Source organism: Oryza glaberrima, chromosome 6 (assembly GCF_000147395.1).
Source record: "Oryza glaberrima chromosome 6, OglaRS2, whole genome shotgun sequence".
NCBI classification, from domain to species: Eukaryota; Viridiplantae; Streptophyta; class Magnoliopsida; order Poales; family Poaceae; genus Oryza; species Oryza glaberrima.
Window position 1 is genome coordinate 8,648,250 of NC_068331.1, and position 14,310 is coordinate 8,662,559.

General features: G+C 41.4%; 1 protein-coding gene and 1 long non-coding RNA gene across 2 annotated transcripts; both read left to right on the forward strand.

The window, feature by feature from the left end:
• The first annotated feature begins 293 nt into the window (after window positions 1–293).
• On the forward strand, window positions 294–9,232 carry LOC127776866 (uncharacterized). The gene is made up of 3 exons (XR_008018236.1): window positions 294–430; window positions 4,054–4,093; window positions 6,327–9,232. It is a non-coding gene; the product is annotated as an uncharacterized LOC127776866 (long non-coding RNA).
• A 166-nt stretch (window positions 9,233–9,398) lies between these two features.
• LOC127776865 (zinc finger protein CONSTANS-LIKE 16) lies at window positions 9,399–11,922 on the forward strand. Its single transcript, XM_052303436.1, has 2 exons — window positions 9,399–11,125; window positions 11,225–11,922. Exons 1-2 carry the CDS (start codon window positions 10,031–10,033, stop codon window positions 11,483–11,485), a joined length of 1,356 nt encoding a protein of 451 aa, XP_052159396.1. The 5' UTR covers window positions 9,399–10,030; the 3' UTR covers window positions 11,486–11,922.
• Window positions 11,923–14,310: the final 2,388 nt, after the last annotated feature.

The window sequence follows — 14,310 nt, forward strand, 5'->3', positions numbered from 1 at the left end:
GCTGATTCCTGGACGAGGGTTCACACACATGTAAGCGTTTGGAATTTTGGATAGAAATTCCGGGCGTGACAACGATCAAAGGGGAGAATGTTAGTGTGAACACAAATGTGATCTTGCGGCTAAATCAAAGTCGGCAAGAAAGATTTTTTGGGCAATCGCTACAGTGATCGCCCCTTCAAGAACATCTCTGATCGGGGGATTTACGGCCTCCAACAGTGTCGGTTCACCCTGTGTGCAGTGGCTATAAATAGAGATCAATACCTAAGTGTTAAACCCTAAGATTTCTCTTGCTACCCGATCAAGCAAAACTCACGGAGAACATAGGGAAGAACCGAAACACATCTCTCTCACACATCTCTCTCTGTGCTTCCAAACAAGAGAGAAAGAGAGAAGAACCAAGACAGAGAAATGGGAACCCCTGGAGATCAAGGTATGACTCAATCCCATTTCAATTTGTAGTTCCACTTTGTGCCAAACCGATCCAAAGCAATCCAACAGAGTGTTCATTTTGCTCTATTGTATCCATCCCATAAGCCTTGGATCAGTAAATCGGTTGGGAAATGGGTGCATGCGTAGATTTGCTCTGAAGTTGGTTGGCTTTGTAATTTTATCCCATAGTTCAGTGCCAGCAACCTTCTCTTTTGCCACCCTAACATACGAAATACCAAATTTACCCTTGTCTTTCTCCTAAATCATCTTCTTCCCTGATTCATCTCCAAGCTCCGTCCATACCGAGCTCCGACTGTCATGCATCAACTCCGGCTGCTATTCCTGTGCATGAGCTCCACTGCCGGCCCCTGTGCCTGAGCTCCGGTGCCCTCACGGTTGAGACTGGTCATGGAAGAATTCAGTGGCGGTGGGGAACGGGTAGTGGATCTTGGTTAGGGGTCTAGGTGAGCTCATTCGGGAGGCAGAGCTCAAGCTGGCAGATATAGTCGATGCAGCTGCACGGGTGGAGACCGAGGTGCATGCATGCATGTGCAATTGGTTTGCCGCGTGCGCGCGAGATAAGCATCTGTCGCGTCTGCGCGAATTAGCATTTGCGGTCGATGCATGCCAACAGTTGGAGCTCGTTGGTTGACGGAGCTCAGGTAATGAACGAGGGAAGAATAAAAGAAGGGAGGAAGATGAGGGCAAGTTTTTTGATTACCTTCTGTAATCTTTCTTTCTCCCAAAAGAAAAGGTACCACAATCTATCCTTTTAAAAGCAGAAATTGATGGCGGTAGAGACTTGTCATTGAAGAATATAGTTGATGCAACGGTAATATTTCTATCCTTTTGTTATCCCATTAAAAAGATGGGGTAAATTTCATATTGGAGATTACAAGCATGTTATGAATTCTTTTGTAGACTGAAGACTATTCCAATGCCAAATTATACAGAGCTAGTGACCTATTTTGTCCAATTGTCTCCAATCTTTCTGTCCCTTTCAAATAGTTCTCAAAAGAAAGAGTCGGCTGTTTGGCTGCCTCTTCTGGAAAACATTCAATACCCTATTTCTCCTGCAAATTTATTTTATCTACAAAGTACTTCATCCGTTTTACAATATAAGTCATTCTAATATTTCCTACATTTATATTTATATTGATGTTAATAAATCTAGACATATATATCTATCTAGATTCATTCATGTCTAGATTAACATCAGATAGATATATATGTCTAGATTCATTAACATCAATATAAATATGGGAAATACTAGAATGACTTATATTGTGAAACGGATGAAGTATAATATAAAGTGAGGGTTAATAGGAGCCATCGATATCGTCGTGAAGGTATAAAATCACCATGTTAATAAAAAAAGAGAGAAAAAAATCATATGCCATCATGGTGAGGCTGACATATTATAGCGGTGTAAACTACCCAAACAATTCAACTAATTTTCGCAAATTGAGACTAATATTATAGCGGTGTAGATTAATGCACAAACAATTAATTCAACTAGTTTCCATAAAGCGATAGATTGAGATTATAGCGGTGTAGATTAATACCTGAAAAATTGAACTAGCTTTCACAAAATTTGTAGTGCTCTGTACAGACGCATTAGCTGTCACCAGAAACGGCATATTCTTCGTGAAATCCAGGCAGGAACCGCTCCTGGAAAGCTGGACAACGGAGTGAGATTTGGAGGCGAGTGTGTGCTTCGCCAGGGCATCAACATCAAGCCCATCCCTGCGGTCCAGTTGGAGAAGATGGGTACACCCCCATTTGTTTGATGAATCGTGATCCAAAGCATGCTAATTTTTGCCAATTGCACGCCCAGATCTTGGTCCTATGTGACTCGTGTCCACATCACTGACGCCGACACATCCCTTCCGATAGATGATGGAATTTTTACTAGGAACAGAGATAAATGCATAGCCTTTTTGTTACTTTTTTACTTGCAACTTACTCAGGAGTATATAACTTCAGGAGCAATTTTCTAGCATGTGCGTTTCTTGATAATTAATTTAAACCCATGTGGATTTGCTCTCATGGAGTCATGGTATACAATTATGAACTGAACTTATTTACAATATTAATTATCTGAGAATGCTGGAGAAAGATAAAATTCTTGCGTAATTGATATTCTGAAGTTGTATAGACTGTAGCTGTAACTTGTTTTTTTTTTTTTACATTTATAAAGATTGAGTAGAACAGTTTGGAATGACCCTATGAGAGCGTATGAAATCAAGTTTCTCTTTGGCAGCTGGTGGGCATCGTGTTTATCCACTTGATTCATGTCTTTGTCTATGTGTACTATGGTATACGGTCTTTGTCTTCGTACATACCACATTTCACTTTCAAAGCAAAACTACGAACAAGAATACAAAACACAAGAAAGAAATTCAGCCACTTTATTTTGAAATGTTTAAGTGCAAGGGAAAAACACGTGTTGACGTGTAACAGGTGCAGACACCAAATCTTTAGTGCATCATCATTAAAGAAATGAAAATACACAAGAGTAGTTGCATACTTGCATGCATATGTTTCGATCCTAAAGTGTGATGACATGAATCATATCCTTAGCCCGATGAACTTGTTTTTCTAAAAAAAATGAGTCAAATGATTAGTATATTGTTTTTTTAATAATGGAAATGGTTTGTATTCGGACTCTACCGATATATATATTGCTATATATATTAGTAAAGAAGGGGATATAAACAGTACACTACTAAGGTTATGTATGGCAGTGCATGCAGCTATGTTACATGTAAGAGAAGAATCTATGTCCCCTTGGTGCTGATTTTCGGCCACTACAAGGTCATGGGTGTGACAGTGTGACAGATATATACTACCTCCATTTTTTAATAGATGACGCTGTTGACTTTTTCTCACATGTTTGAACACTCGTCTTATTCAAAAATTTTATGCAAATGCATATGATATAAATCACACTTAAAGTACTATGAGTGATAAAACAACTCATAACAAAATAAATTATAATTACGTAAATTTTTTGAATAAGACGAGTGGTCAAACATATGAGAAAAAGTCAACGGCGTCATCTATTAAAAAACGGAGGGAGTATGTTGTAAGGAATACCATTTCGCTTCAATAGACCGTAACAATTTCTTGGGTTTCATCACTCGTCTGCACGAACTTAGTGCTACCGGTCATGCTTTTTCCTTTAAAAAGTTAAGTATGATACTCAACTGAAAAGCCATTTGAAACGCAGAAATTATACAAGAATTATTCAATTCAAGTTCTGAAAGTGTGTGCTTTCTGGGGCCAAACCACCATCTGAGGGCATATTTTATAACAAAGTAGAAGTGGATGAATTTTGTAGGACTGAAATCCCTTGGAAAACATTTTATCCTTTTGAATACTGGAATGAATCCTATAGAATCCTTTGACCTTTGAATGAAATAGCTCATTTCACACAAACTTTAGAGGAAATTTAATATAAGGGCTAGACCCCTTGTTTTCTCTTCATTCGCGACTCAAAATTCTTATACTTTTCCTATGATACTACCAACAAAATGATTTGCAAAATTCTGTGCCTTAATTTCCTCTACGATTTGTTGTGGCATGATACCTTATTGTTTTTTCCTATTCTTGTATTTTCAGAATCTTACATTCCATAAGAGCTCTGAAGTATTAAAATAAGGTAAAATTTCTGTTCTATTCATCTTTTCTTTTCTCCTAAGTTGCAACCACTCCAATCCATCCCATACCTTAGCATGTTATGCATATCTTGCAAGTTAATAAGACTTGATGAGCCTTTTTAGTTGCATAATAAAAAATGTGAAAAATTGAAAAAGAAACACATACGAATTTTAGTATAGGATTGCATTTGCAAACAAATGGTTGAGAAAAAAGTTGTAAAATGTATGAGATGAATTGTTTGGAATACACAAGAAAAAGGTAAACACATAATCAGGCTAAATAAGCATAAGGTACAATGCTACTCCTCAACATATGCTCAAAGTATGGTCATTTACATTTGTACACTCCACTTTTCCTATGCCCCATTATTATGATCCATTAATTTGAACAGGATAAATAGTGCCGAATCCTCCAAACCAATCAAAGAACAGCTTGAATCAATGCCACTTTGGATGGTAGTAGTAGGGGTATATTTCCCAACGGGCAAACCAGCTATTTTCTCCCTTGTAACTATCAAATCACTAGGTGATACTATATACAAGCATCAGTGCATCACCGAATACATAATTAAAAACACTAGGTTTTGGAAAATTGACAGACCTATATATCTCTAATAACGCTTTGAGTTTTTGACTCTTGAGTGACGTGGAGGTTTTACTATCCATACTCTTTTTGGGATTTTGATCTTAATTTTGTCCCAAAAAATTTAGGGTGGAAATAGAAGTGAAAGAGACTGGAGTACTAGCAAAAGCGACTCCGGAGACTTCATATCTATCGGTATACAGAGCATAACTATTTGAACATATGTAGGTGGATATGACATTGTTATTCCCCAATTTCTCCACGGAACTGCCACTCTCTAACTTCCAACTTTTCCATCACATCAAATGTTTATACACATGCATGGAGCATTAAATGTGGATAAAAAAACAATTACACAGTTTTTTTAGGGAAGGCACTGTAGGGGAAGCCCCCACAGTTAAATAGCTTTATTATAGAAAAAAATTACAAAAGATATAACCAATTCAAAAGGGACTGTCTCTCGGAAACATTTAATCTAAAAACTAAAAGAGAAAGATCACTCTTAAAGAGAGCTTTCCAAGAAGAAATTAAGGGTGCTAAATTCTAGAAAATCAGGGAGTTCCTCTGTTTCCAAATATTCCAGGCTGCATAAAGAATTTTCTCCACAAAGTGCGTAGACCTATAAGAATTCATTGCCTGATGCAGCATATCTATGAAGGCAAGAGAAATATCCCAGACAATTCCAAACTGTGCCCAACAATCAGCACTAAAAGGACATTGAAAAAATAGATGAAAGGTGGTTTCTCTTGCACAGGTTGAGCAAAGGACACAAGTTAGATCTGAATTATTGGGAGGGCAATGCCTTCTGTCAAGCATGTCATAAGTATTGAGTCGATCAATTAACAGGAGCCATCCAAAAACTTTAACCTTCATAGCGCACTTACTCTTCCAGATCCAAGCTAGATAACTAGGCGCATGTATATGCATGAAATTAATGTCATATATTTTCTTGGAAGAGAACAAACCATTTCCCCAAACATAAGACCAGACATCATTCTCATCAGATAATTGATTTAAAGGATCAGCTGCAGATGTTATATCATACTCATGGAAGGCTTGCTCAGACAGAGGGAGATTAAAACGCTGCGAAATACTCTTGGAATAGGTTAAACTCACTGAATCCTTCAAAGAAACAGCATAAGAGTGAATCCTTGGGTACATCACTGACCTGACTTTATTATTCCAGAAATCATCCCAAAACAGACAAGTCTTTCCACCCCCAACCTTACAGGTGGACAGTCCCCTGAAAATGTCTGCAAATTGTAGAACATCTTTCCACCAAAAAGACCCTCTAGGGCGATCAGCATGAGGAACTTTGTTAATATAATAAGTGGACCAGATCAAGCTAACCCAAGGTATTGAGAGCCTATTAACAATTACACAGTTTGCATGTAAATCGCGAGACGAATCTTTTGAGCCTGATTACGCCATGATTTGATAATGTGGTGCTACAGTAAACATTTGCTAATGATGAATTAATTAGGCTTAATAGATTCATCTCGCAGTTTACAGGTGGAATATGTAATTTGTTTTGTTATTAGTCTACGATTAATACTTCAAATGTGTGTCCATATACGTCAAAAAAATTTTAGTACATGAACTAAACACAGCATCTGTTACTCCCTCTTTTCCCATTTCCATTTCTTTTTCAGATACGCTGAATTGACGCTTGAGATCCATTGAGAGATGCATGGTGTGCTAGGGACTAGGGAGTCTAGTGTTGACCCAGCTGGGCTCATTCTGGCAGTGGCAGGTCGGCTTGTGTGTTCTGAGCTGTGACTTCTCCAATATTGGCACTATGGAAGCAGGATTGTCTGAGAAGGCATTGACAGAAATCTAGGCTATTCATCAAATTAAAACAAAAATAGCCCAGGAATCTTTGGAGCTGTCACGGTGATTGTCTGGTTGAAGTCGCCGGTGAGGAGAACCCGTCTGATTAGGGTTACCTACTGATTAAGTTTTTATGAAAAAAAATATTTTGATGTAATTATATTTTCTTTTAATATGATTAAAACAAAATCAAGTATTTGCTTTGGAGTTAGAGGTTGTGTCGGTGTCCTAAACAATAAGTAAAAAAGAAAAGGAAAGATAGAACCCGAACTAGTCATTTCAAATGGATGGTGCATTTTATTGTCTTTTGCGAGAGCTGGAGATTCTAATAACCAGCTGATGAGAATTTGGGGGAGTTGAGGTTACCTAGCTTTTGGTGACTAGGACTATAACTGAGTTTCAAATTTTGAGTGAGAATCTAGATATTTTGGAGAAGCTAGAGATTATGAAAGTAATTGCAGCTCTCCTAACAAGGCGTATAGCTAATGTCACATTTGCACTAGCAGATCTTAATAGAAAATTCAGAGCTGATCCAAATCCAATTCAACACCCAATAATTTTTTAGAGCTGAGCTATATTTTTTTTTTTAAAAAAATCCATTTGTGCCACCAGTTCCTTGCTATAATGCCAATGTGAAATTTATGCTAGAGTAGTTAAAATTGCTGCAAAAAACATTGGATGCTAACCCATGGGCCTTGATGCTAATTCACCTTGGAAAACTCTTTAATTAGTCTCCTAAAAATTTTCTACAGATTTCCTCCACGAATCCTTTGTTCCGAAGGAGACCTTACTTGTAACAATCTTTTTTTTTTTTTTGTTAAACACACTTCCAGATCCACGGTGAATTAGGAGACCAGATCTCTGAAAGGAAATACTAGGGCGGACCTCTACCAAATTTTCAGTGTAGAAAATAGAGCAGAGCTCTACCAAATTACCATCAATTATATTGTTTAAGATAATAGAATAAATTTACTTCGACCTCTGCATAAGGCATGCACTCAACTATTTATTATTACTAAGTATTGGACCATTGGTCCTAGTCTAAAATAAACAACTAACAAAATACTTCATTCGTTCATTCATATATGACATTTTAACACCAATTTTAGTTTTAGAAAACGTAGTACATGATCGGAGGGGGTGGTACTTGATCCTAAAATACAGTGGTTTTTGATGGGATCCTAAAATACAATGTTGAGTGAAAACACTTAAGCATAAAGCTTATGAATATCCACCCAGGTCCACTGTTGTGTACAGCTTTTGGAAAATGCTATTTCTAGCTTTTGGAAATTAGCAGCAATGATATTTCTGAACAACGCAAGGCCACGTGCTAGTTGGCAAGTAACATCCATACAATATTTTGTGTACATCTCTAAAAATTTGTATATTCTTATATACTTCCAAATAAACTTGCATACATGTCCATGCATAGAAACAAATTTATTCATTTTTTTTTCAAAAAAAGAGAATTAGTGCTAATTCCCTATGCAAAAGGAATTAAAAAAAAGGTAATAATGGACGCCAACTTTTCTCAAATAATTCCCTTTTCTTCTTGGATACTAACCACATAAGAAAATATTTAGAATGCATTATCTATTTTAATTTTTGAACATACTTAATTACATGGCATTATGTTAAGTGGATAAGGCCTGTACAATTTTAGTGTATCACATCAGCATCACCATGAGTCCGAGTGTTTTGTAAGCCCATGCTGACCTCCCTGCAAAGTTCCAAATTGCTCATCAACCGCTATGTTCCACAACATCAACTTTTCAAGGAGGGTATACAAATCACAGGCCTGGGGACCCCAGGCAATATTTTCTTCGGATTTGGGTGTGAGAGAGGTTCCTTGTTTGGTTGCATATCCAGGCATGGCTAATAGCACAACAACTTTCTTCCGGGACCATATACCAGGACGCGGCGAAAACTATGTATATATGCTGATTTTACTTCACTTATATATCGTGAAATTTTACGCCGAATAAGTGCCAATAATTGAATAGTGACCCAATCGTTATCACTTGGATGTACTAACATTTCATAAATACAATGTAGATCTTCTTGTCTTTTCTTCAAAAATAAATAAATAAATACAATGTAGATCCAAAACACCGATTGTATGCGAATCTAGCGAACACACATATATACTTATCTGACTATCTAAAAATGAAGTCTATTTGCAAAGTAGTATTTGACCAAAGCTTACAAACATATTTTAAAAGTAAAGCTCAGATAAAGAAAACCTAGTTTTCAAGGCAATGGTAACATAGAACCCTAGTTATGCTTTCTTTGTCGAAAAAGAAAAAGTAACATATAACCCTATATGGTAAGATTCTTCTTCCTTCCTTTTTCTTTACCACCATAGCTCCCTAAGAAGGGCACTTGCAAACCACACACGAGGAAGCGGATTTGCCTGATGGATGACTACTGAATGCATGGAGCATGGTTGCCGTTGTGTCCCCAAAAGATGTTCTTACATTCTACCATATAACGTTATGTAAAAGAGTTGTTGCCGATGAATCGCCATTACCAGTGCACCTTCCACCTAAAATGAAGAGATGATTGTGCAAGCTTGTGGATGGGCCCTTTGGATGCATTGTGATAGGTACAAAAGAATAGCATCGCACAACATATTTTCATCATGCATCGACTTTACCTTATATCCTTCAGTAAACAAAATAAATAAATAAATGGCAACCCAAGTTGTGAACATGTTTTATAAACAAGAATGCAAAACCTATTTTTATTAGTAGTGTCTCAAAGTAGTTTTTTAAAACAAAATATTTTCATTATTACTACTACATATTATATATATATATATATATATATATATATATATATATATACTCCTATATCTGAAAAGAAACTGGGCTTGCTTGGGGGAGCTTCTAGCTGCTGCGGCTTCTCCCAGAATCAGAAGCTCTCCCAAACAGTTCAGCTTTTGATCCAGATTCTGAGAAGCTGTAATTGTAAAATCCTAAAAATGAACTAGAAGCCAAAAGCTGGAAAACTCGACTTTTCCGGATTTTCAGAAGCGCTACCAGTCTTTCTCAGAACAACTCCCCCAGATAGGCCCTATGTACTCCTAGAAAGACTTTTCAGCGGCAGGCCTAGGATGGGCCCACTGCCAGCGGCGTTGCGAGCCGCATCAACCGCGAGGGCGATGGTGGACAGGACTCCGGGCGTCCCGTAGCAAAACGCCGTGGCCCCACCAAAAATCCGGCTCCGCCCAATCCCAGGCCTTCCTGCCGGATGGGGTATTCCCCGTCAACCAATCACGTCGCAGATAAGGCCTGACAGGTGTGCCCCACCAGCCACCCCCAAAGTGCAAAGTACACCCATCGTGGGTCCCACAAAAAGCGCACCACACGGGCCCCACCCCTGGCTAGTGCTACCTGCTACGTAGGGTATAAACGTAAACCCGCGATATTTTCGCCACAAATATTTGTAAGCCTCGTAGGTGTTCGTCCAGCCGCGACACGACACGACACGGGGACTGAAGGAGGAAGAAGAAGAGGAGTGGTAGATGAGCAGCACGGCGAAGGCGGCGGCCGCCGGGGCGGTGGGTGCCAAGTCGGCGCGGGCGTGCGACGGCTGCCTGCGCCGGCGGGCGAGGTGGTACTGCGCGGCGGACGACGCGTTCCTGTGCCAGGGGTGCGACACGTCGGTGCACTCCGCGAACCCGCTCGCGCGGCGCCACGAGCGGCTGCGGCTGCGGCCGTCGTCGCCGCCGCCGCTAGTGCCGCCGTCGGGGTCGGGGCGGCGCGACGAGGCCGTCCCCGCGGCGTGGTTCAAGCGCAAGGCGCGGACCCCGCGGTCGCACGCCGCCAAGAGCGCCGCCGCCGTCGGGCAGCTGCTGTCGAGGCGGCTCGTCGTCGTTCCCGAGGCGGCGGCTGGTAGTGGAGGGGACTCGCCGGAGGAGCGGAAGGACGAGGGGGAGATCGTGGAGGAGCAGGAGCAGCTGCTGTACCGCGTCCCCATCTTTGACCCGGCCCTCTCGGAGTTCTGCTCGCCGCCTCCCCTCGAGGACGCGGCGGCCGCCGTGTCCTGCTGCAATGAGGACGGCGCCGTCGAGAACCCGACGAAGCCGTCCATGACGACGACGACGGCTACAACGCCACCGCTCCAGTTCTTCCCCGACGGCCAAGCCAATTTCGGGCCGACCGACGCCGAGCTGAGGGAGTTCGCCGCCGACATGGAGGCCCTCCTCGGGCGTGGCCTGGACGACGGCAACGACGAGGACTCCTTCTGCATGGAGACGCTGGGGCTCATCGAGCCGGTGGACGACGACGCCGGGCGGGTCAAGGTGGAGGCCGACGGCGACGCCGGGATGACCCTAGCGTGGTGCCACGAGCTGGACACGGAGACATCGTCCGGCGAGATGCTGGACATCGACTTCGACTGCGGCTCACCTCAGGCGGCGACGACACCCGACGAGAAGGTCAGGAGCAGCGGGCCCGCCGCCGCCGCCGCCGACGACGACGACGCGCAGCTCCAGCAGAGCAACCTCGCCCTCAGCCTCAACTACGAGGCCATCATCGAGAGCTGGGGGACCTCGCCGTGGACCGACGGCGAGCGGCCGCACGTCAAGCTCGACGACTCCTGGCCCCGCGATTACTCGGTACGTGCCACGCCATGCACACCGTACGCCTCGTCTCACCGTATACTCCACAATTTAGCTTGTACTGATGACTTGCTCCGGCGACGTGCGGCGGTGCAGGGGGTGTGGATGGCGGCGGCAGGGGTGTTCGGGCACGGCGGCGAGGAGCAGGCGCTGACGCCGAGGCTGGGGATGGACGGCGGCAGGGAGGCGCGGGTGTCGAGGTACAGGGAGAAGCGGCGGACGCGGCTCTTCTCCAAGAAGATCCGGTACGAGGTGCGCAAGCTCAACGCCGAGAAGCGGCCGCGGATGAAGGGCCGCTTCGTCAAGCGCGCCGCCGCCGCCGCCACCGCCGCCGTCGCCACGGCGTGCGTCGCGTAGCGCTGCATGGATCTGCCGGCCGCGCGCTCGCCATGAAATCACACAAGAACAAAACAACTCGTCGAAACTGCATTAGTTTTAGCTGGTTTCTTTTACGGTCACACATGCGTCTTCTTTTTCCATCAGTTCACCATTGATGGTTGCTAAGGATCCAAGGACTTTTAATAATAATTATTACTATAATAATAATGATAATACTAAAAAGTGAATTGTACTATTTGTTGAGAGGTATACAGTACCCCTGCGCTCAATTGCTGAAAGTTTTGAAAGTTTTTTTCCTCCCTTCAGATTCAGGGGGTTGGTTGACAGTAGTAGCCTGTAGCTGTGCTATATGTATGCATATATGTCCATTGGTTGTCCTGCACGGGTACAGTTCGAGGCCAGGAGATATACATGTAAATCAATCAATCAATATATACAACTAATTGATTCAGTGATGACCTCGTATGTTTGTTGAGTTGAATAGAAGTTCTTTCACTTTCTCCCAACTTTAAATTTTGAAAGGGGGATAAATTATTGTATGTATTCAGGATTGCAAAATACAAACTTTATTGGTAATCAGTTTTTGCTGAGGTATTTGTTCGAATAAAGTTATGGAATTGAATTCCTCCTTAACTTTCTGTTTAAAAATAATCTTTAGTCCCGATTGGTGTTACCAGCCGGGACTAAAGATCATAAAGTACCGTTAGGCTTTTAAACTGGAGCTAAAGATTTCTTATTTAGTCCCGGTTCCTTTTCGAACCGGGACAAATGTGATTTTTGTCATCCGAGTAAAGATCAGTTCTCCAGTAGTGGTTAGTTCATAAATAGTCTCCAAAAGCTTAACAATGGACTCAAGAAGTATGTTGTTAAGTTAATTTATTTCTAGAAATACAGTATGTGAATCACTGCTCCAACTTGAGAATAATGAGACAAGGGACATAGGGCTTGGGACTAAAGCCCGACTTGATTAGATTTTCCCCCTGATAAGTTCAATGGGCACTGGTGGAGAAAGCGTTTGTAGTCCCGGTTCGTAACCCCCCTTTAGTCCCGGGTGAAATAACCGGGACTAAAGATCGAGCTGACCTTTTTTTTTATTTGCATGGCCCTGTTGCTACATGGTTTATATATATATATATATATGTGTGTGTGTGTGTGTGTGTGTGTGTTTCAATACATATACATGCATAATATATATGTATTTATACATATATATGTTATGCAAATGCATATGTATGTATGTATGTATGTATGTATGTATGTATGTATGTATGTGTATATATATATGTATGTGTGTGTGTGTGTGTGTGTGTGTGTGTGTGTGTGTGTGTGTGTGAAAGCACTTAACATTTTATGTGCATATATATATGACCAAAATATATATTTACATTAAAGAAATGTGTACATGCATATAGAAAAATAGACATGTATTAATTACAATCCATTATGATGTCCTAGCTAGCTACGATTTCGACGTAGTAGTAGTCGTTATCTCAGAAGCTAAGAACATATGAATTGTATTTCTGTCGTAGTAGAATTCACCCTTGGGATCAAGGATTTGTTCATTGATGAATCCCATGAGTTGTTCTTGAACCGCCGCGATAAATTCCTTGTGTGTGAGGTTATCCCTTATGCGAATAAACTATATGAATGTATGAAATTAATTAGTAAACAACAAATCGATACATACGCAATGAAATTTTGAATTTATTTGTACGTACATCGAGCTCTCTTGTGGTGATGATTTGGTCTGCAAGGCAGTGGCAATACTCGCACACGTAGTAGCCGCACAAGTTATTTCCCTAGGCTTGCTTTGCGTACTATATATAAATGACAAATGGTGAGAGATCTAATTAATATACACTTGTATGTATTTGAATTAGAGATTCAATATAAATGTAGAGCATGTGTACTCACAGGAAAATTAAACTTCCGCCTAAGTCTTTCTCTCCAATTGCCGCGGACCAAATGACGGAACCGATACCAAGCCCTACATGGAGTTTAAAGCTATGATCCGTAGTAGCAATTAATTATAACAAGATTCTTAATTAACATAGGAACTTATGACAGTACCTGTCTATAAGTTCAAAAACCTTGTCAAACGTAGACTCTTTTTTATCCATTGAGTCATATACGTTGACGGTGCAGGCCTCCAAGTCGAAGAGTAAAAGGACCCAGTGGAATTTGCAATGTGCATCGGATGCATTACATATGAAACACTTAGCATGTTCATACGGGAATGAAATTTGGTATAGGAAGACAGTAAAAACTAACTCGGTGTTGTACGGCAATAGTATGAACGTCTTGTAATGCTGCGCCTTCAGGAGATGGACGAGATTGTCCTCTGTGGCTTGCGGATACTGGTCGAGCATTGCGACGTTTACTTTTCGAGGGTCGATGAATCCAGTATCGAAAACCCTCCGCCGTCGGGCCCTTTGAATCTCCATTCTACAACGATAAAAGGGAGTATTTTATTTTATATAGTTTACTTATATACAAGGACCTAATTAATTAAAGGAGACGTAGTAATTAAGAAATATAACAGAACGATATACTTACAAAATCCAGCAACTCATAATAGAGACATCGAGGGCGTATAGTTCGTAGATACCCTTAAAATTGATCCAGAGAATATCTTCTCCTCGCAAGAAGTCCGTGTCCCTGATCCTCGCTCCGATTATCTCTCTACCGGTGGCGCTCATCTCCATGTACAGTTGATGGAATTTGTACATTTGTGTGGATAGGGACTGCAGCTGCTCAGGCTTGACAAGCGGTTTACCGAGTTCGTACATGTATTTCACTTCCGCCTTTTCGATTGGTGCGCCTCGTAGCAATTGATCCGTAGT

What these genes read in the sequence shown, in the direction of transcription:
- LOC127776865 (XM_052303436.1), top strand. Translation starts at nt 10,031, where the DNA reads ATGAGCAGCACGGCGAAGGCGGCGGCCGCCGGGGCGGTGGGTGCCAAG. An exon ending in CCTGGCCCCGCGATTACTCG is followed by an intron (nt 11,126 to 11,224) that starts GTACGTGCCACG and finishes GCGGCGGTGCAG; the next exon opens with GGGGTGTGGATGGCGGCGGC.